Source organism: Otolemur garnettii, unplaced genomic scaffold (assembly GCF_000181295.1).
Source record: "Otolemur garnettii isolate 467f Iridium unplaced genomic scaffold, OtoGar3 scaffold00038, whole genome shotgun sequence".
Lineage (NCBI taxonomy): Eukaryota > Metazoa > Chordata > Mammalia > Primates > Galagidae > Otolemur > Otolemur garnettii.
Window position 1 is genome coordinate 4,137,450 of NW_003852433.1, and position 20,306 is coordinate 4,157,755.

Sequence of the window (20,306 nt, forward strand, 5' to 3'; positions counted from 1 at the left end):
CACAGCTCACAGCAACCTCAAACTCTTGGGCTCAAGCAATTCTCTTGCCTCAGCCTCCCTAGCAGCTGGGACTACAGGTGCCCACCAAAACGCCCAGCTATTTTTTGTTGCAGTTGTCACTGTTGGTTAGCTGGCCTGGGCCGGATTCAAACCCACCAACTTTAGTGTATGTGGCTGGCACTGTAACCACTGTGCTACGGGCACCAAGCCAGCTTTTTATGATCTTTGTTTCATAGAGGAGGAAGCTGAGCCTCAGATAGGGGATGTGAGCTGCCTAGAGCATGCATATGAGCCCCAGGATCCTAGATGCTAAGATGACAGAGACTTTGAACTCAGGATTTCCAGTGTCAGGCTCAAGATGATGGTCAAGAGAGCTTAAGAGCAGGAATCCCTTCCAGCCAGACCAACGCAGGCGCCCCCAGCCTGGGCTTCTCATCCTCCCATGGTTTCCTGAGTGGGAATAGGATGGTGGCTATTGGCAGATGGGTACTGTTACCCCATCTGGTAACAGCTGGCTGTCTCAATAACCTGAGTGTCACAAAAGTCCTATGCACAATACTATTGTTCCCATTTTACAGATAAGGAGACAAGGCCTAGAGGGAAAAAGTAACCCCCTTAATCAAGGCCAGTCAGTTTCCAAGTCCAGTGTCTTTCCCCAGCAGCCCTCCTCCCAGCAGAGAGAGATTGTCAGCTTGGGGGTCTGGGAAATGTTTGTAGGCCATGGTTAGGAGTTAGGAGCTCTGGCCTCAGACAGATGAGGTTTTATTCCTGGCTCTGTCACCCACTCGGTGTGTGATCTCAGGCACGTTGCTTCCTGGCCACAAGTCTCAGTTTTGCTCCGTCTTCTCTGTTCCCCTCTTTCTTTTGCTCATCCCCTGCTTGAGGTCTATTTTAAGACTGGACAGTCCACCCTGGAAAGGACCAGCATGGGCCCTCACGGACAGTGGTTCCTGTTTTCACCAACATTAAGTGGGGTAGGAACCTCGGGCTGGAGGAGTCTAGTCCTCAGCTGCCAGGACCTTCACTTGTGGCCCCGCCCCAGTGTCATTGGAGACAGTATGGGGATGTCATGCCCTGTCAGCCCTCCCTCCACCCCCAGCTCAGGGCCCCAAGTACCCCTTGGCAGCTGAGGGAGCAGAGGCAGAAAAGAGGCTTTGTCCCGGGGAGGGGGTGGCCTGGGAAGCCATCCAAAGGGCCACCCCCAGCCCTAGGAATGTGGTGAGACTTTGGGACCCCAGGGTAGCCAGGGGCCATACAGAGCTGTCTTGGCTTGCCCTTGCCCCTGCCAGCCCCTCGTGCCCTGCTGGGGCTGTTTCCTGCCCCACCAACATCCTGCCCAGCCTGAAGACACTTAATTGCTCATCTCAGTATGGCAGCTCTGGGGTTCAAGCCATCATCAGTGTCCTGGCCCAGGCCTCTCACTGCCCTGTAACACCAGCTTCCTTTGGGGAAATCCCAGATCAGGGAGAGTGGAGAGCTCTAAAATGGATGGTATCTCCTGCAGCCCCTAGCCAGGGGATTCAGATCTCAGCTCTATGCATCCTTGGCAGGTGCTTTTTCTTAAAGCTTTAGTTTCCCCCTCTCTAAAATGCAGAGCCCGGCAATCTTCTCCCATAGTCAAGGGGAGGACTTTGTGAAGAAGATACTGTGCTGGTATCCCAGGGACACCTCTGGGAAGCCCCTGGGCCACAGCTGTTGGGTGTGGGACCCATGACTGGGCTGTCACCCCACTGTCTAGGAACAAGAATTAACAGTAGCTGTCCTCATTGTGCTAAGTGCTTTGTATGAAGCCTCCCCTACCAGAGGAGATACTGCCATCCCCATTTGCAGATAGACAAAGTGAGGTCAGAGAGGATCAGGGCCTCATCCAATGTCACTGATTTAGGAGCAGAGCTAGGACTGGAACTTCGCCCCCAGTGTGGGGTTCTGGCTCTCGTCACCCCACCCCCATCCACACAGCTCTTTTCTCTCCTCTCCTTTTCATAATAGCCTTGGCTGGGGGCCTGCTTGGCTGCCTCCTGCAATTAGCCCCTATCACTGTTCCGGATCGCAGCCCTGGGCCCTCTAGAGACAAAGTCCCCTGGGCCCCTTGTGGCATGAGGTAGAGTGTGGGTGTAGGTGAAGGGGGGCCCTAGTGAGGGTGGCTGGTGCCAGGCTGAGCTGGTCTGGCCTGTTTTCTCCTCTCCCAGGGGCCTACTTCTGCTGAAGGGGCAGAAGTGCCTGGCGCAAGAGGGAAGTGCTGCCACCATCAGCCCCTCCTCTCACCTGCTGCACTGCCAGACTCACCTAGCTCTTGAGCAGCTAATCAGTGTCCACACCCGAGGGAGGGAAGTCTCAGGGCAGTAGGGATAGTGCCTGTCTCTTGGAACCTGCTGGCTCCTCTGCCCAAGGCCTCTGTCCATTCTCACTTAGTCATTCAGCAAACATCCTGGAGCATAGTCCCAGACCCATGACCTCCCTTAGCACCTGCAGGAGAGAATAAAGCTCAGGGCTACTGTGAATGGCTGACAGATGCCCCCCAGGAGAGGCCCAACCCCATCTGGGCCTGGAGGCTGAGATCTAAGAGATGAATAGGAGTTTTCTAAAGCAAGGAGGAGGCACTGTCCAGGTAGAGGGCTCCTTGCATGCTAAGATCAGAGGTGGGAGAGGAGCTGCATGGGTGCACAAGGGAGGCAAGCAACATGAGGAATGATGGACGTGGTCAGAGGGCTTACCGGCTGATGGGGAGCTATGGTAGGCTATGGAGTCCATGGTGGGCAGTGGCATCATTAGGTCTATGCTTTAGAAGCCTTCAGCTGCCTCTGGAAAGTGTATGGAGGGCCAGGGGGAAGCAGAGCAAGGCTGGGACCCAACAGGGGGGCACAGGCTTATGTTGGGTGCCCCAGGGATGGGGTCTTCAAGGCAGAGAATGGACATGGTTATTGGTGACCCCAGATAGACACGGTGAGGAGCTGACTTTGAAACAACTTGGACTGAGTGTCCTTTCCTATCTAAAAGTCTGGCTAGCTAGTCACCAGCTCCATGTCTCCCAAGCAGGGGATTTGAGCAAAGTCCAGATTGTGAGAGATAAATCAGGGAACCAGGCAGGAGCCCACATGAGGGAGATTTTAATTAAGAAAGAAAAAATATATATTGTTTTTCTCTAGCTCCCCTGGTAAAAAGGACTGCTCAGGCAATTGTGGATAGTCACAGGCCCACCTCCCCCTGCCCCATCTTGGGGCTGGAGATAGAGTGTGTGTGTATGTGTGAGAGCACACAGATGGCCCTGTGGGAGCCTGTGTAGACGTGAGAGGAAGGTCATCAGCAGTGCTCTCCTGGGCCTGCTCTGCCTATTTGTGTATATGTAAGAGAGTTGTGTGTGTGCAGCGTGTACATGAGTGAGGACACACAGACCTGTGCATCCTGGTGTGGATATGCCCAGAAATCACAACTGCAGCCTACTTGTGTCCATGCGAGGGGGCATGTGTGAGTGTGCATGTGTTGGCATGTGGGTATATATGCAAGTGTGGACACATTTGCAGGGAGGAGGTCCAACTGTGATTGTCCCTAAGGGGCCTCCTTGGGCCTGCCTGTGCCATGTGAGAGAGGTGAGGAGTATAGTGTGAGTGTGCATGTGTGTGCACGCATGTGAAGAGTGTGAACTCATGTGCAGGGAGAATGGTCATTTCTGTGCCTAAGTGTTCTACTGGGTTTGAGTTGGCCTGTCTGTGTGCATGAGTGTGTGTGTGTGTGTCTGCGTGCCTATGTAGATCTGTGCGTGTACACATGGGCAGTGTGGATCCATGCATTGTATGCCCATGTGCACATGTGTGTCCAGGTTTGCCCCTGTGTGCCTGTGTGTGCATTTGCATGTGCTGAGTTTGCATGTGCATGCATTGAGTGTGCACGTTTGTGTGTATTTGCACACTGGTATAGAGTGTTATTTCTATGCCCAGAGCGTAAAAATTGCTATTTCTTCCTGTATCCAGAGCATCTGACTTTCCTCTCCCTATGTTCCTCCCTTTGTCCCTTCTTTACTCATAGAGCCCCTATGCCAGGCTAGGGAGTGTCACATAGGCTGCAGGGAGCCTCTGAACTGCCTTAACTTGTACACCAGGTTTTGTCCATTTTTCTGAAGAGAGACTACAGTTCACCTCAGTTTCCCAAGGGGTGTTATGTTCCCATTCCATATAAAACTCTAACCTGCTCAGAATCACAGCTCTAGAGACCTAGATGGGGAGCCTTGATATGTATCTTTTTAAACTTATAAAAGCCTCATGTAGCTGTCAGGAGGAACATTTCCCGTGCAAGTTCTGGGAAGGGACAGACCTGAGTTCCAACCCTAACTGTGCTGCCCACAGTGGCAATTTGAGAAGAGAATATAATTTTTTTTATATAACTTTATACACACCTGCACACATGCATGTATATATGCATGTATAAATAGTGGACTCTCTCTCTCTCTCATTTTAATAGAAATACAGTCATCCTGTATCTATTGATCTGTGCCTGTTCTTTTCCCCTTAGCCAGGTTTGACAGGCACTCAGGCCCAACATGCAGAGACCTTGGGCTTCATCACAGCTTCTCATTTTCTGTCTGGTGGTTGGCCATTTAGACTCTTCCCAGTTTTGTGCTATTCCTGATGGTGCCCCAGCAAGCACCTGTCCCCTCCGTGTGGGATGGCTGACTAGGGCTCTGATGAGCTCCTGCCGCTTCATAGGCAGACGGAACTGTCCCTCCTTCCAGCTTTCCCACGTCTAGGTCTTTGATTAGGCTGCTTCCTCCCCCTACTCCCACACAGAGGAGTGAAGGGAGTTAATCCCCAAGACAATAAATTGAGTTAGTTGACTGGTCCTGGCTGACTGGTGGCCTGGGGAGGGAAGGTGAGGCAACAGCTGAGGGGGTGCCTGGGTGGGCAGAGGTGGCAGGCAGTGGGTGGGGGGACACCTCTGTGCTGGCTGGGACATTCCAGGTGCTCAGTGGTGCTCAGTCCTGCATGGGGTCATGGATATTGTGTGTTTTTTGTTTTTTTTTTTGTAGGAACTAGGGAAGGAAGGATGGTTTCAGATGACCCTTCTCAGCCTGAGCTCTCTACCCAACCATACTTTCCTTTGTGGCCTTGAGCCCAGGGTCAGCAGGCTCTCAGGCTGGGGCCTTCGTAGAGCCCTAGCTTAAGGAGATGGCGAGGGGACAGGAGCTGAGGCCTCCGGGATAGGGTCTGAAGCTGGGCTGGGCCATCCACATTCCTAGGTTCAATTCTGGTTTCTCCAGGTCTAGCTGTGTAACATTTGAGCAGTTGTCTTCACCTCCCTGAGCCTCAGTTTCTTCTCTATGAAATGGGGAGGGGGTGCTTACTGGCTCACCATTGCAGAGTGGCGTATCCTTAGCATACAGTAAGTGCTCACTATGTGCAGTGCAATATGATTGTCAGCGTTTGGAGGAATTGGTCCTCCAGACTTGGGTCACTGATTGCACATTGTGACCATCACACAGAGGGAACATGAGGGTGACATAGGGCCTCTCTCACATGCTGGTGGAGGGGGCTGACATGAATCATCAGCTTCATTCAGTGTGACGGTGTTCAAAGTGCCAGGGGACCCAGGGCTGGGAAGCATCATCTGTGTTCAAGTAGGGGTGGAAATGGGACAGGATGGAGGGAAGAGGGCTCTGAAGGTGGGAGAAGATGCCACCTGGGAAAGTATAGGAAGGGCGTCCAGGCTGTGAGCCCAGCAGGAGCAGAGTCCTGGAGGTAAGGGATCCATGGCAGGTGTGGGCACAGATCTGAGGACTGGAGAGTCAGGGTGGGCAAGCGCAGGGTATGGCCAGTTTTCCATTCTGTGACACCCTTCTACGGAGAGACACAGAGGCAGAAGAGATCACTGCAGTTATCCAGGTGGGAGTCAAGAAGTGATGATGGCCTGGATGGATCAGGTTGGAGAGAAGAGATGTTGAGGAGGGAGAGCCCCGTGAAGTGCCCTGCCCCCATCTTGCCTCCACACCTCCCAAGTACCCCATACCCAGGACCATGAAATTTACCCCCCAGCCACAGAAATTCCCACCAGGGCCCAAAGGACTCTGTGAGCTCAGGGGTCTCTCTACCTGGGCTCTTGGAGCTCTCAGAGAAAACAGATACCTCCTTGCTCATCTTCCCAGAGTCCTGCCAGGGGGTTCTGCATGGCACTGAGCTCTCTCTCTTTGGGTCTGTTTCAGGAATTGGTGCTCATACGTGGTGACCCGCACTGTCTCATGCCATGTACAGAATGGCACCTACCTTCAGCGAGTGCTGCAGAACTGCCCCTGGCCCATGAGCTGCCCGGGGAGCAGGTAAGGGATGCTGTGACAGAGAAGGAGCTGACAGCACTCGGGGTAGGATTGCCCAGGGAGTGCAGGTGATAGCTGGACCCCAGGGTAGTTGGAGCAAAGGCAACTTTGGCCCTGGACCCATTCTCAAACCAACCCTCTGTGATCTTGGAGCACCCTAGGGGGCTTTCTGGAGGAGGGGTGAACCATTGTGCATGCCTTCACTCAGCGGGGACCCCAGCCCCGCCTGCAAAGGAGTCCTGTCCAGCTGGTATCAAATACCCAGGCTGGGGACCAGGGCGTGGGGAGAGTGCTAAAACCCAGAATGCAAGAGGAGAGAGACTCTAAAGGGATCTGGAGGTGGCCAAGGATCCTGGAGGCTCTGTGTTTGTCCCCCATGAGTGTCTGGCCAGGGGGAGAGGCCATAGAAGACCTTATCTAAGCCCGGTCATCTGGGAACTCTTTCAGCTACAGGACGGTGATGAGACCCACATACAAGGTGATGTACAAGACAGTGACTGCCCGTGAATGGAGGTGCTGCCCTGGGCACTCGGGGGTGAGCTGCGAAGAAGGTAGGACAGCCCATCCAGTTCGCAGAGCCCTGTGATGTCAGGCCAGGTGCCTCCCCACAGGTACATGGGAGGACTTACCATGTCCCTAGAGGCTGCACATGCACAGAACAGTGCCCACTGGAGCCCATGCCACAGGACCTGGCTCAGAAGCAGTTGGTGCCTCTGTCCTCCTAACCCCACAGGGACTCTTGGGAGACCCTCAGGACCCTTGGAGAATTTTGTATGGGTGGCGTAGCTCAAATATTGAGTCACACCATCCCAAGTCTTTCCTCCAATTTGAGCAAAACCCATCCAGACATTTCCATACAATATGGAACAGATGCCACATGGCAACAAAGAGCCATCTGAATCAGTTCAGGGTCAGGGAGGTAAGAATGGTTATACCCACTCTGCCTGAGAAGACTGTAGCTCAAGAAGGTGGTAGGCACACAGCTCCTACGTGGCAGAGTCAGGACTTGAGCCCTGTCTGCCTAGTGCCTCTCTCTGCCCCCTGCCTCTGGGCCTCAGGAATGGAAGGGTTCTGCTGTGCCCCCACATGTGGGACACATCCCCAACAGAGGGACTCCTGTCACCCCACATACCTTCATTGTGTGCAGCACAGGGTGCTTGAGAGCCCAGTACTTGGCAGGGGCAAAAGAGGCAGCCAGGGCTGCCTTGGAGCCCAACCACACTCTCACCTGCAGAGCCCTCTCAGGACACCTGACTCTGTGCCAAGCAGTTGGAGCCCCTCCCACCCTCCTGCCTAGTTGAACCCAGCAGGTGGCAGATTTGGGAGCACCAAGAGCTGTGATCCCAAGCATGGCCCTAAAGATGATGGACTGGCCTAGAATCAACTTGAGAGCCAAGCCCATAGGTGCCTCAGTAGAAAGAGGGTCCCCAAAGCAGCACATGAATGTGAATATCAGTCACAAGATGTGTCCTGATTCCAGAAACACAAATGTGTGAAAACATAGCCTCTGAGTCAAAGGAAGATGGTGCGAACAGAAATGTAGACATTTCCTGAGACATCTACGTGCTTCACTTCCCTGGGACCCCACAACAGTCCTGTTCACAGGTGGGGCAACTAAGGCCCACAGAAACGGATCGAGAGCCCAGAATCACACAGGCGTGGGGGTCTGATGGGTTTTGACATGGGGTGGTGGGTCCCCCAGGGAACCAGGAGGGGCAACTACCAAGCAGGTGGGGAGGAGCAGATCCCCTAGTCAGGGCCTGTCCAGACAAAGACTTCTTTGTCCCTGGCTCCCCTCCCAAGGGCAGACTGTCCCCGTGGAGCAGCTAAGGGCAGAAGACAGGTGGAGGCAGGACCTATGCCCTTGAGTCTGGCCACTGGGGGCCACAAGGCAAGGGTACAAGATAGGTACTGGGGCCAGGCCAAATTTGATGTCTGTCAGCTCCTTCTGTGGGGCCTTTAGGTCCCTGCTTGGGGACCTCTACCTGTATGGCCTTTGGCTGGGAACTCCCCATCCATTGTGCCAGTTGTTGTGCAAAGTCACAGAGCTGGTGGTGGGGAGCTGTAATCCAGGCACATTCATCTTCTGCCCACTCAGAGGGAGGGTAGGGTGCCTTCACTAAAGGGCCCGAAGCTGCCATGTGCATTTGTGGAAGCCTCAGCATCCTCACCTGTGAAACGGGCAGGGAAATAGACTCTGCCCCCACGGACGTTGCCAGGATGAAATGAAGCAGCATAGCCCTCACATATGGCTTGGCAGCCGATGGTAGAAAGTACGTAGTGACCAAGAGAACAGGAAGGGCCTCTCCCCAGCCACAGGGTTGGAGCTGAGGAAAGGGAAGTGGGTGAGTGGATGGCTGAGTATTCCGAAAAGCCTCTCTGCTGGGAACATGGGAGTGGGCAGAGAGATGTGTGGACAGTTCTGGCCAATCCCAGGCCCTGCCCTTTCTCCCACAGCCAGGTTCAGGCCAGGCTCCTCCAACTGCTTCCGCTTGCTGGTGACTGCCCTTGTGGTCTGCCCATTGCTGTTACCTGACCCTGGGGCCTAGAGCTGTGTCACCAAGGGTGGGACGACCCCAGGGTGAGCCGAATTCCATAATCCAGACTGGGATCAGTTGCACTCTGCTGTGTGACTTGGGGCAAGTCACTTCACCTCTCTGAACCTTGGCTTTACCTAGAAGTCACCAGTGATTGAGAACTGGACACTTATGCTCCATAAACGTCTTCCTCTTCCCTCCTGTCCCCTGTGCTGGTGATTTGGTGGTGACGCAGCAGACACAGCCCTGCCTGCCATCTCTGAGATCCCACTTCTCAGTCAGCTGCTCAACAAACTGGCCTTGAGTCTACAGACTTGATGTCTATGAGACTGGTAGACCCTTGTGAAGGACTTCCCTGCTCTTAGGCTCGGTTTTCTCATCTGCAGAATGGGGATGTTTGTTCTTAATGATGAGTAAGGATGGTCTCATCTGATGTTCATGACAACCTGTGAGGAAGGGGCTAGAACATGCCCCATTTTACAGGTGGGGAAACTAAGGCTCAGAGAGGTGAAGGGAAGGGACTGGCCTGGGGTCACTCAGCACCAGTGTTGGGACTTACCTGACTGGGCTTCCATGCCCCCAGGCCATGGAGGGTGAGGCTGGCTAAGGCCTTCACCTGGTGCCCTCTCATCAGAAACAATCAAGCCCTGGAGAAACAATGGGTAAGGAAGGGCCAAGGCCAGAATGCACCACATAGGCCAGGTGGGGGTGGGCAGAAGGCAGGCACAATGTCAAGGCCATGTCAGGAGGCTGGACAGAGCCCAACAATCACCTTTTCTGGGTCTGGGCCTGACTCTCTGAGTGCCCTGAGCTGGTGGATCCTGCTAAGAGCAGGGGCCACAGTAGCCACCACTGTGTTACCTTAACTCAGGGAGTGTGTATGAGGGGTCCCTGTAGTCAGGTCTCTTGCTCATCAGCTCCATTGTCCAAATGATGAAAGGGAGGCTCAGAGAGGATGTAAGTGTCACACAAGGTCACACAGCAGATAAGCACTGGCCTAAGATCTGTGGCATCCCCCTACCCCAGACCCTCCTGCAGTAATAATGACAAGGGTAAGGAAAGCTGCCACCATCCGCGCGCTGGGCATGGCAATGCATGTCTACCTACATCATGCCAGTGTGTCATGGCACAGGGCATCTGAAAGCAGAAATCAGGCCTTTTGAGGGAAATACCTTGTCCAGGGTGGCAGCTTATGAACTGAGGAGCCAAATTCAAACCCAGTTAATCTGACCATGGAATCAGGGGTCTGAGGACTCCCAAGGGAGTGTGTTTAGACATGCCAGATGCCATGAGGCTGGTGATCTAGTCTCAGGCCTGGCCTTTCCCAGATAGAAGGGTAGAGAGGCTGGGAATCCCTTTCCTGTATGTGGTCCCTTACAGCCCTTGTCCTCCATGATAGGGGACCAAAGAAGGGACTTTACCCAGGGTCATACCACAAAGTAGCCTGGGAAGATACTTGAGGCACCAGCCTGGGCTCCTCCTGTGCCCCTTGGCCTCTCCCACCACCCAGGGCTGGGCACTTCCCACACGCACGCTTTACTTGGCAGATGCAGTGTCCTGAGGGCTAAACACTGCACAAATCTGCCCATGTCCAATACTGTCTACTAACACTCCTCTCAAGGAGCCCTGGCAGCCCCTACCTCCCCCCAGCCCATCCTGCACACCCAGCATGGGCAGCTGGCCCCTTGGTATCCCTGCCCACCCCTGCCCTCCCCCCAGCTGACCCCACCCCCAGCCTCCTCTCCCACCCATGCCCTCGGCAGTGGCTGTCCTGTCTGCCTGTCACCTTCTTGGTGTTCCCATGTGGCTAAGGTGACTCCACCCTGCTGTCATATTCCCACTACCCCCAGTGCCTGGCATGAGCCTGGTATATAGTAGATGCATGGGAATTAAATGGGTGCTTTGCCCACACTGAAGAAGGGACCAGGCTGGACAAAGATAAAACTATCTCAGGCCTCTTGGTCAGGTTCTTATAGCTCTAGGCCTCAGCTCCGACCCTGACCCCTGGCTCTGGCCACTAGCAGTGAATACTTACATTCACAAAGTAAATTCCTTGCAGGAGACCTGGGTTGGGGTGGGGGAGGCTGCATCCTTATGGCATGTGGTTACTGATGGAGCGAGTGGGTCAGTCATGAAGCCCCTCTCTCACCTCCTCTCCTGGGGGAGAAAGTCACAGAGGTCAAGGCCAGGGACATTCCCCAGCCTTTCTCAGTTTAGGGCAGTGTTGGAATCTTGGCTTCATCATCCTACTGTGTGGGCATGAGGAGCACGGAGAACATGAGGAGCACGGAGTCTCTTAGCTCAGGGCCAACAATGAGAAGAGGGAAGAAACTCCAGATAGTGCTGGTCTGTGAAGGTCAAGACAGGGTAACGAGAGCTTCAACAGGGGCTTTGGCACTGGTGTGTGCCCTGGTCTGTCTGGGAAGGCTTCCTAGAGGAGGTGACATGGGCCCAGTAGCTGTAAGGATTGGGGAAGGTGCCGGGTGGAGATGTGTGTGTGTGTGTGTGTGTGTGTGTAGGGTGCGTGAGGACCTCCCAGATGGTGGGAAGTGGCTCACAGTCAGGCTCCCAGAGTGGAGCTGGGGTTTGTGGTCCCAGGAAGAGCCCTTCAGGAGGGACCACCAGGGCAGGAGTATGTGTCTTTGCCCACCAAGGCCTATTGGAAGGCCCTTGGCAAAACACCAGTGGGAGGGATGTGACATTTTTGTCCAACAGGAGACCTCCCCCAACCCATTGCTTCTTCCTTACTGAAATTTTGTGTGCCATTTTTACAACCTGAGACATCCCTTAAGTATTTCTATCCATTTTTCAGAATTTAGGAGAGTTTGGGGATAAGTTTTGTGAATCCAGAACCCAAAGCCAACATTTTCTGGTCTTGTTGACAGTTTCATTATTTCTTTAAGCTCCCCCCCCCCCCTTATTGTAAATTCATGAGTCTGTGCTGATGGTCAGGCTGTTTCTCTTTAGTTTTTCTAATTCTTTCTGGCTCCTGACAAATGTCTAAAACATAAGCTGAAAAAGAATTTCTAGTCACCCGTTTACAAGTTAGTAACTCAGGGACACCCTCGTGTGACTTTAGAACATTTTGCTGATCTTCAAGACAATTTGTATCTGCCTTTTCTTTCGTTTGCTTGAGATTTATTTTCAGCTCATGATTCATGCATTCATCCACAGAAGTTAAGCTTCTTGACAGCAAAACCCCAAACTTCCATAGAGTTGGAGGGACACCATTTCTTTGGTCAACTTCCTGAAAAAAGTAATAAAATGACATATTACATCGCTACATGGGAACAAAGAGGATGAAGAGGCCTTAGTGAGACCATTCTTCTCAGGCACCAGTACTCCTACAGGACATTGGGCCTCCCTGCTAGGTGCCCCCCCCCCAAAAGCCATCTAGCCCTGCAGTCAGACTTGGTCAGATTTGGTTCAGATCCAGCTTGAGATCTTCCTGGAGACAACCGTGTCACTGTACTTCTCTGCCGTGCTTTCTTCCAAGGGGAAAAGTGGGGATGAGTCTTACACATTGATCCAATTTTCTGAGCATGGGGACAGTGAGCTACCCCAGGCCTCAGTTCTCTGTCTGTAAGTGGAGGTGAACTGACACCCACTTATGGTTAAGACTATATATGTGGGCTCAGCGCCTGTAGCTCAGAGGCTAGGGCACCAGCCACATACACCGGAGCTGGCAGGTTCAAACCTAGCCCAGGCTAGGTTTGAACTTGCCAAACAACAATGACAACTACAACCAAAAATAGCTGAGTGTTATGGCGGGTGCCTATAGTTCAGTTACTTGGGAGGCTGAGGCGAGAGAATTGAATCGCTTAAGCCCAGGAGTTTGAGGTTGCTGTGATCTGTGATGCCACGGCACTCTACTAAGGGTGACATTAAAACTCTGTCTCAAAAAAAAAAAAAACAACTCTGTCTCAAAAAACAAACAAAAAAGACTACATATGTAAATTGCTTACAATGCGCCAGGCCCATTCTGCTATTAGTAAATGCTAAACGAGAGTTAGCTGTTGTTATTTTTATCAACTTGGTAGGATTGAGCAAGGCTATGTGAAGCATTCAGTGTAAGCCTAGTTCACTGTGACAGCCCCTGCTCTGAGAGCCACAGGGCCTGTCCCAGTCCTGGACTGGCAGCCCATCTTCCTCCATCCTGGGTGAGGTTTACCCCCCAGCCTGGACAAGTCACAGCCCTTTGGGGATGCAGGCTTAGCATGAGGGAAGGCCCCATAGGGGGACCCGGAGGAGGGCCTGGCAGCCTCCCACTGGGGGCTGGCCAGAGGAGCCTGTCTGGTTTGAGTTCCTGGCGCCTGTTGCTCCCCGCATCAACCCACAGCCCAGCTCTGAGCTGCCAGGCCTGTGCCTTATTTGGGTCTTTTCTCCCCCCAGATGATACTCTGAGGCCTTAAAAGGGAAGCCCTGGGGGTGGCTTCTCAGGCCCTCCAGCTGTGCTCCTGCCCCTGGCTTGGCCAGCCCATCCCTCCAGCTGTAGAGAAAACCAGACCCCCAGAGCCCGTCCAGCCAGGGCAGCTGGTCCTCATACAGGGGTGGGCTCCTGAAATAGGCTCCCCTACCCTCTCAGAAAGCCAGCCTCCCTCTGGTTTTCATTTAAAATCAGGGCTGGATCCACTTCAGTCTCTTCCTACTAGACGAGACAGGGAGAGCATGGACAGCAGTGGTCACAGCTGTCCTGTGTTGAGCACTGCCTGTGCCAGGCCCTGGGAGTGCACAGTGGGTTCTTTGCACACAAGGCCGTCCTCAGGGCCCCTGCCAGCCCGGGAGGTATGGAGACTTTACTATCCCATTTCCCAGATGGGAAAATAGGTTCAGAGAGGACAAGTCACACAGGTCAGTGTCTGTGAGCTCTGTAAACTCTGAAGCCAGGCAATTGGCTAGGGTCACTGGAGAAGCCTCCAGCTTCATCCACAGCCTCTACCTCATCACCGGCTCCTCTCACCAGCCCCATTCAGTGGCCAGCCTTCCCCCAGCTCAGCCCAGTTCATGCTGTGTGACCCAGGTAAATTGCTGTACCTCTCTGGGCCTCTTCTCTCTCTGCACTGAGGGGAGGAGGGGTCCCTGCTAGGGCTACCATGGTGGCAGGTTGGCCTGATGAGGCTCTCATCCTCTCCATCCCTCAGTTGGAGCCTCTTCTAGTCTCGTGGAGCCTGGGTGGCCAGGCAACACCATGCGAAGGATGGCAGTTCGCCCCACGGCCTTCTCAGGTAGGTCCTGGGGTGGCTTTGGGGGCTCCCCTATTCTGGAAGAGGCCTGCAGGGGCCCAGGGCAGTGTGGTAACTGTCCTGAAAGCCATCTGGGTCTAACAGTGAAGGGTCAAGGAGAGTATCCCACCTTTACCACATCCCCAGGCTAGACAGAGCTTCCAGGGCCAGAGAAAGGGCCCAGAGGGGAACCTAGCATGGGCCTAGGCACCCCCAAACTGATGGCTACTGGACTCCTGAAGACACAGGTTCCCCATTTCCTAAATTATTCAAAGTTTTTCTGAGTGTCTAAAGTGTGCCAGGCATGTCATCAGCTCTTTAAAACTTCACAGAGATTCATACCTCACCACTAGCCAGGCCTCACTGTCTGCATTTTATTTATTTTTAACTGTCTATGTTTAAAGAGAAGAAAAGTGGGGGGTCAGAGAAGTGGCCTGTCCTGCCCAAGGCCCTATGGCCAGGAGGGGGCAGCACTGGGACTATCTCAGGGTGGTGCTTCTTAGGCACCTACTCACCCCTGCCCTGAGCTGGGTGTCCTCAGGTGTGAATGGGGGTGACACCCCCATCAGGTGCCAGTGAGGGCTGGAGGGACCAGCAGGTTTAGCCCTGGCCATAAATACCCAGGGCTGTTATGAATGACTCACAGGTCTCCCAGCTGAGGAGCTGGGACAGCAGGACTGTAGTTAGGAAGGATCACAGGATGGTACCTCTGAGGCCAGCCCAGTCCAGACCATGTTGTGTTGGTCACCAAAGCCGGCAAAGCCTTGGCCTGCCTTCTGGGAAAGGGTCATTTTTGACACAGAGGCTGCCAGTAGTCAGGGCCCTACTCCTGCTCGAGAGAAATGTGTCCACTCTGGGGGCTCTGGCATCAAAGGAATCCTGCAAGGTCTGGTTCATCCTGGACCTGCAGTGATTCTGAAGCTCCTTCCCCACCCTGGGTTCCCTCATGGGTTGGAGTCATCAGGTGACTGTCCCCTTCGTCCATCCTTCGCCCAGGAGCCAAAGGGCTCTGAGGGGGAACCTGGCTGCAGCCCCAACCTCTCTCCCCACTCCTGCAGGTTGTCTCAACTGCAGCAAAGTGTCAGAGCTGACTGAGCGGCTGAAGGTGCTGGAGGCCAAGGTAGGTGAGCAGTTCCCCCCTGCCCCCTGCCCAGGCTAGGTGAGGGCCTTCCTACCTGTTTTCTTATACCACATACCTGGTGTCTGCCCCCTCAGCAATCCTATAGTGCAGCCCCAGCTGACTCAGCAGGCACACCCTCTGTCAGGCACACCCTGGCCTCTGCTCCAATGCCCCTCAGTTTCCCTATCTGTAAAGTGAAGGTGATACTAGCACCTACTCACAGTTAAGACTGTATATGTAGGCTAGACATTGTGGCTTATACCTCTAGTCCCAGTAGTTTGAGAGACTGAAGTAGGAAAATCACTTGAGGCCAGGGGTTTAAGACCAGCCTGTGCAACATAGTGAGACCCCAGTCTCTACAAAAAAATTAAAAATTAGCTAGACATGGTGGTGAGTGCCTGTAGTCACACCTACTTGGGAGGCTGAGGCAAGAGAATGGCTTGAGCCTGGGAGTTTGAAGTTACAGTGAGCTATGATAATGTCGCTGCACTCCAGCCTGGGCAACAGAGCAAGACCCTGTCTGAAAAAAAAAAAAAAGAAAGAGAGACTTTCTGAATTTAGAAACATGAAAAACTCAGAAATGTGAAAAAACAACCAGAAAAACCACTCATTACAATTGCTCACAGGCAGCACCCCCAAAGAGAGCCACTGTCAACATTTAGACATCTTTCTTCCAGTTTTCTAAACATAGACACATGTAAAGTGTGTATCTCCTTTGCTCCATCATTCCCCCCTCTGGGACTTTATCTTAAGGAGATGATCAGATGCAGAAATGTTTACCACTGTTAATTATTCGTAGAGAAATTTGAAAACCAGGCAGTAGAAGGGGTGGTTGCATAATTATGGGGAATCTGCTCTGTGGATTACTAGGCAGCCCTTTAAAATACCTCCATTTTCTAACATGAAGAGGTGACTTTGATGTGGCCAAGCTTCCAAACAGCATGTGCTAGAACCCGCATTCCCTGGGTTCCCTGCCAGGAGAAGCCCATCTGAGAGGCAGCTCAGCCCTGGGTCTACCTGAGAGTTTTACCTTGGCTGACATGACCCCCCAACCCTGGCCGAGGGAATACCACCAACTTTCTAGAACCTTCCTTACCTTGGGCCCAGAAATGGATTTTGTGTATACCTCTGGGCCTTTATTTCATGTCAGAGTCTCTCAAACTTCTCTCCAAATTTAGTGAAAATCTCCCAGCCATAACCCTGTGGTTCTTTAACCTTCTGAGAGAAGCATCATATTATTTATATAGATAAGCATGGTAAAAAAACTGCATGGCCCAACGTGACAATCACAGAGCTCAACTTGCGAGGTGGTGATGATGTGTAAGGACTTTTCTACGATGAGCATTATGAATTGTGCACTTTTAGAAGCACAGTCACTTCTGGTAATGTTCTGGGCCTCTGTAAGCCCTGGCACCTACTCCAAGCTGGGATCTGCTGGCTCTGGGCCTCCTGCCTCCCACACCAGGGCCTCCCTTGACTGGCCTGTCCCTGGTGAGAGACCAAGGTACCATCCCATGCCTATCTTCCTTTTCCTCCAAGGTAGCCATACTGACTGTCATGGAGCAGGCAATGTCCTCAACCCCAGCGACCCCTGAGGACCCTGCCCTGCTCTGGGGCTCCCCAGCCGCCCGGGGCAGCCCTGGAGATCAAGGCCTCCAAGGTGAGTGAGTCAGGTGGGGAGCACATTTGTACGTGGGAATGAGCACTGCACTGGGATATGGGGACTGGGAGGTGAGATTCTGGTTCCCACTGTGCTACTGACTCCCAGCTCAACCCCCAGTAGGCCTCAGTTTCCCATCTGTCCCATGGGCTTGAGAGGAGGGTCTGCAGGGACTCCTGCATGCTGGGTCCTGGGAAGCCAAGCAGGTCAGGCAGCAGAGTGGAGCTGCAGGTGGGCGCTCTGGATAACTCTGGCCCCAACCCAGTGGGGACACTGACCCCTGCTACCCCTACAACCCCAGGACTGCCAGGAGCCAGAGAGAGTATGAGGATCCCACTGCTTTCTCGAGATGGTAGGTGCTGGCTGCAGGGCCAGGCCAGGGTGGGGGTCAGGAGCAAGTCTGGAGTTGCTGACCTGCTGTACTTTGCCCACCAGACCAAGTCAGTGCTCAGGGGCTGCCTGGGCCAACTGGCCCCAAGGGAGACACCGGCAGCCGGGGCCCAGTGGGGATGAGAGGCCCACCAGGTGAGTGCCCATATACTGCCCCCCTCCAGCTCCCCTGGCCATTTTCCCCTCACTGGGCAGACCCAGGCCTGGGCCACTATACCCACTTGCCTTCCACACCCCTCCAGGGAGTGTCCTTCTCACACTGGAGCTCCCTGAAACCCTCTTTTGGATTTACTCAGCCCATGTTCCCTGAGTACCTGCACTCAGCAGACTCTGAGTTGGGCACTAGGGTAGGATCAAACATGTCCCTGCTCTCCTGAGCACCCAGATTAGTTGGAGGGGCTCAGCAGAGGGGTAATGACAGTATGCACCCCAGATGACCAGGGTTCCTATGGGGGATTTTGAAGGTATGGCCGCCCCATAGAAGGAAGCCCAGACCCAGCTGGATGGGATAGAAGACGGGTGCTGTGCTCACCTGCAGACTGTAGAGCCCACTGATGCCTGCTGCCTTGTCCTGCCTCTTCAAGACTACCATAGGAACCCCTGTGATTCCATTGCAGGTCCACAGGGCCCTCCAGGGAGCCCTGGCCAGGCTGGAGCCAGGGGTACCCCTGGAGAGAGGGGACCTCCAGGCCCACCAGGGCCTCCTGGGCCCCCTGGCCCCCCAGCCCCCATGGGGCCAACCCATACCCAGATCTCTCAGCATGGTGAGTTCCCTGGTGTCCTGGCAGATCGAGATGGGGGGTGGGGTGAAGATGGAGTAACCATCCCCACAGTGCCTGTTACCATCTGCCAGGTGCCTTCTGTGTGGCAGGCTTGCCCCTAGTAGGCCACATATCAGCCAGCCTTCCTATAGGTGAGGTTGTTCTCCTGTGTTCACAGATAGGGGGAGATAGGCCAGAGAGGGGGAGGTCACTTGCCAGGGTCCTACCTCCAAGGCAGGGGGGAATGGCTTCAAACCCAGACAGACTCTAAAGCCTGTGGTCCAGAGCCACCTGGCATCGGGCCTTCCACAAGCTTGGAGCTGGCCAGAATCCAGCCCTCAGAGCAGTGGGAAGCCCAAGGCCCAGCAGCAGGAACAGAGCCCTGAGCTCCCAAGGCTATAGGCCTGCCCTCTACTCAGAGGGTTCAGGGGCCCTCCTTTAGGCTGGGTCTTGACTTGTGTCCTTGGCCTCTTCCGTTTGGCAGCCCAGCCTAACCAGCACTTGGGGCAGAGCATGGAGCACCAGGTTCATCCTCATCTCCATCCTGTCCTTGATGCATGCCTCATACCATTCATTCATTCTCCCATCCCACCATTTGTTCCATCTCAGTATTCATTCCCCTTCTCCAAGCTCCTCATCTGTGCAGAAGGGATTGTAACAGTGCCAGCCTCCCAGAGCACTGTGATGACACCCATGCACATATAGGTGGTCAGTAAATGGTAGCTTTTGTTATCATTCCCATCTGACAGGCAACAATGCAGGCTCAGCAAAGTGGAGAGTCTTGCTGGGTATCACCAGCTAGACTGCAGTGGGGTTGGAACCCAGGTTTCCTTACCTCCTGGTCTCGCATGGCCAACACTGTCCCCACTTCCTACCCTGGGAACATATGCCCAGTTGCCTCAAGCTGCCCTGTAGGTCAGTCAGAGCTACCTTAGCAGGGGAGGTAGAATAAGGCTGACTGACCATGATGCCCAGCTTTACTCACTCACCGTCTTTCCACACCCAGGGGACCCATTACTGTCCAACACCTTCACTGAGACCAGAAGCCACTGGCCCCAGGGACCCACGGGGCCCCCAGGACCCCCAGGCCCCATGGGTAAGTTGATGCCAGGCCTGGGATGGGGGTAGAGTTGGTAGATGGCAGAGGGAGGGCTGTGGCTCTCAGGAGGAAGCTGATGGGGGACTTCCTCACACTGTACTCTGTTCCAGCCCTGAGGACATTCTGTCTTATTCCAGGTCCTCCTGGACCTCCTGGACCTGCAGGTATCCCTGGGAGTCCTGGACACATGGTGAGTTGTTCTCCAAGTGATCCTACCCATATGTTCCTGTATCCATTTATTCATCCTTTCATTCATTCATTTTTTATTCGTTCATTCTATTAAGTATTTTATGAATATTTAATGTATAAATAACTTTCCATAATCTTTTCAATCAGTTCACATAAACAGATGCAAGTATTATTATCATCTAAGGCCAAGAAAAGTAGAGATTCTTGCCTTGGGGCTGCAGCCAGCACATGGCAACATGTGTGGGTTGAAGTGGGGCTATCTGACTTATCTGACTCCAGGGTCTTAACACTGAGCTGCATGAACTGCCCACTGTGTACCAGGTTTTGGTTATATGGTGAAGAACCCAGAGGCCCGGGCCAGGCTGGGGCTTCCTTCCCAATATCTCTGCCCTCAAGCCCCTGCATGCTTCATCTTACCCAACACAAAGCTAAAGCCCTGTCCTGTTGCACAGGGACCTCCAGGCCCCATTGGACCCAAAGGACTCTCTGGCCACCCAGGAGAGAAGGGAGAGAGAGTGAGTACCCAGGCAGCCCTGTGTTGGGTGATTCTGGGAAGTCCTGAGGGGTGCCAGGTCAAAGTCCTGAATAGCTGACACCACTCCTCTCCTTCCTACATAGGGACTGCGTGGAGAACCCGGCCCCCAAGGCTCTGCAGGGCAGCGGGTAAGTGATGCTGTCCCAGCAGGATCCCACCGGCCCAGACTCCTGCTCTGGCTCCATCCCCTTTGACCAGAGCCCCTGACCCTCCCTGTCTGGTCCATGGTTGCTCCATCTCCTCTCAGTAGCTCCCTGTCTCTGGGACTTACTGTTTCTCTTAGGATCAAGCTGCTGCCATCTCCCTTGCTTTGGCTCTCTGTGTTTCTGTAGCTGTTTCTCTTTCTCTCTTTCCCTTTGTGTGTCTGTCTCTTTGACTCTGTATTTCTCTCTTTCACGCTCTTTCTCTCCAACTCTCATTGTAGGTTTTTCCATTTTTCCCTTTAATTTAGTCAATTTTTGCTTTATGTATTTTGAATCTTTGTTATTAGGT

At 53.6% G+C, this 20,306-nt stretch overlaps 1 protein-coding gene across 1 annotated transcript in view; it reads left to right on the forward strand.

The window, feature by feature from the left end:
• EMID1 (EMI domain containing 1) overlaps positions 1 to 20,306 on the forward strand; it is a 100,611-nt gene that overhangs the window by 48,487 nt on the left and 31,818 nt on the right. The window contains exons 3-14 of the mRNA XM_023513236.1: positions 6,191 to 6,304; positions 6,749 to 6,852; positions 13,980 to 14,063; positions 15,119 to 15,180; positions 16,720 to 16,840; positions 17,142 to 17,192; positions 17,276 to 17,365; positions 17,848 to 17,994; positions 18,998 to 19,087; positions 19,228 to 19,280; positions 19,732 to 19,794; positions 19,898 to 19,942. Of these exons, the coding sequence (XP_023369004.1) occupies positions 6,191 to 6,304; positions 6,749 to 6,852; positions 13,980 to 14,063; positions 15,119 to 15,180; positions 16,720 to 16,840; positions 17,142 to 17,192; positions 17,276 to 17,365; positions 17,848 to 17,994; positions 18,998 to 19,087; positions 19,228 to 19,280; positions 19,732 to 19,794; positions 19,898 to 19,942 (1,024 nt within the window). The remainder of the gene's footprint in view (positions 1 to 6,190; positions 6,305 to 6,748; positions 6,853 to 13,979; positions 14,064 to 15,118; positions 15,181 to 16,719; positions 16,841 to 17,141; positions 17,193 to 17,275; positions 17,366 to 17,847; positions 17,995 to 18,997; positions 19,088 to 19,227; positions 19,281 to 19,731; positions 19,795 to 19,897; positions 19,943 to 20,306) is intronic.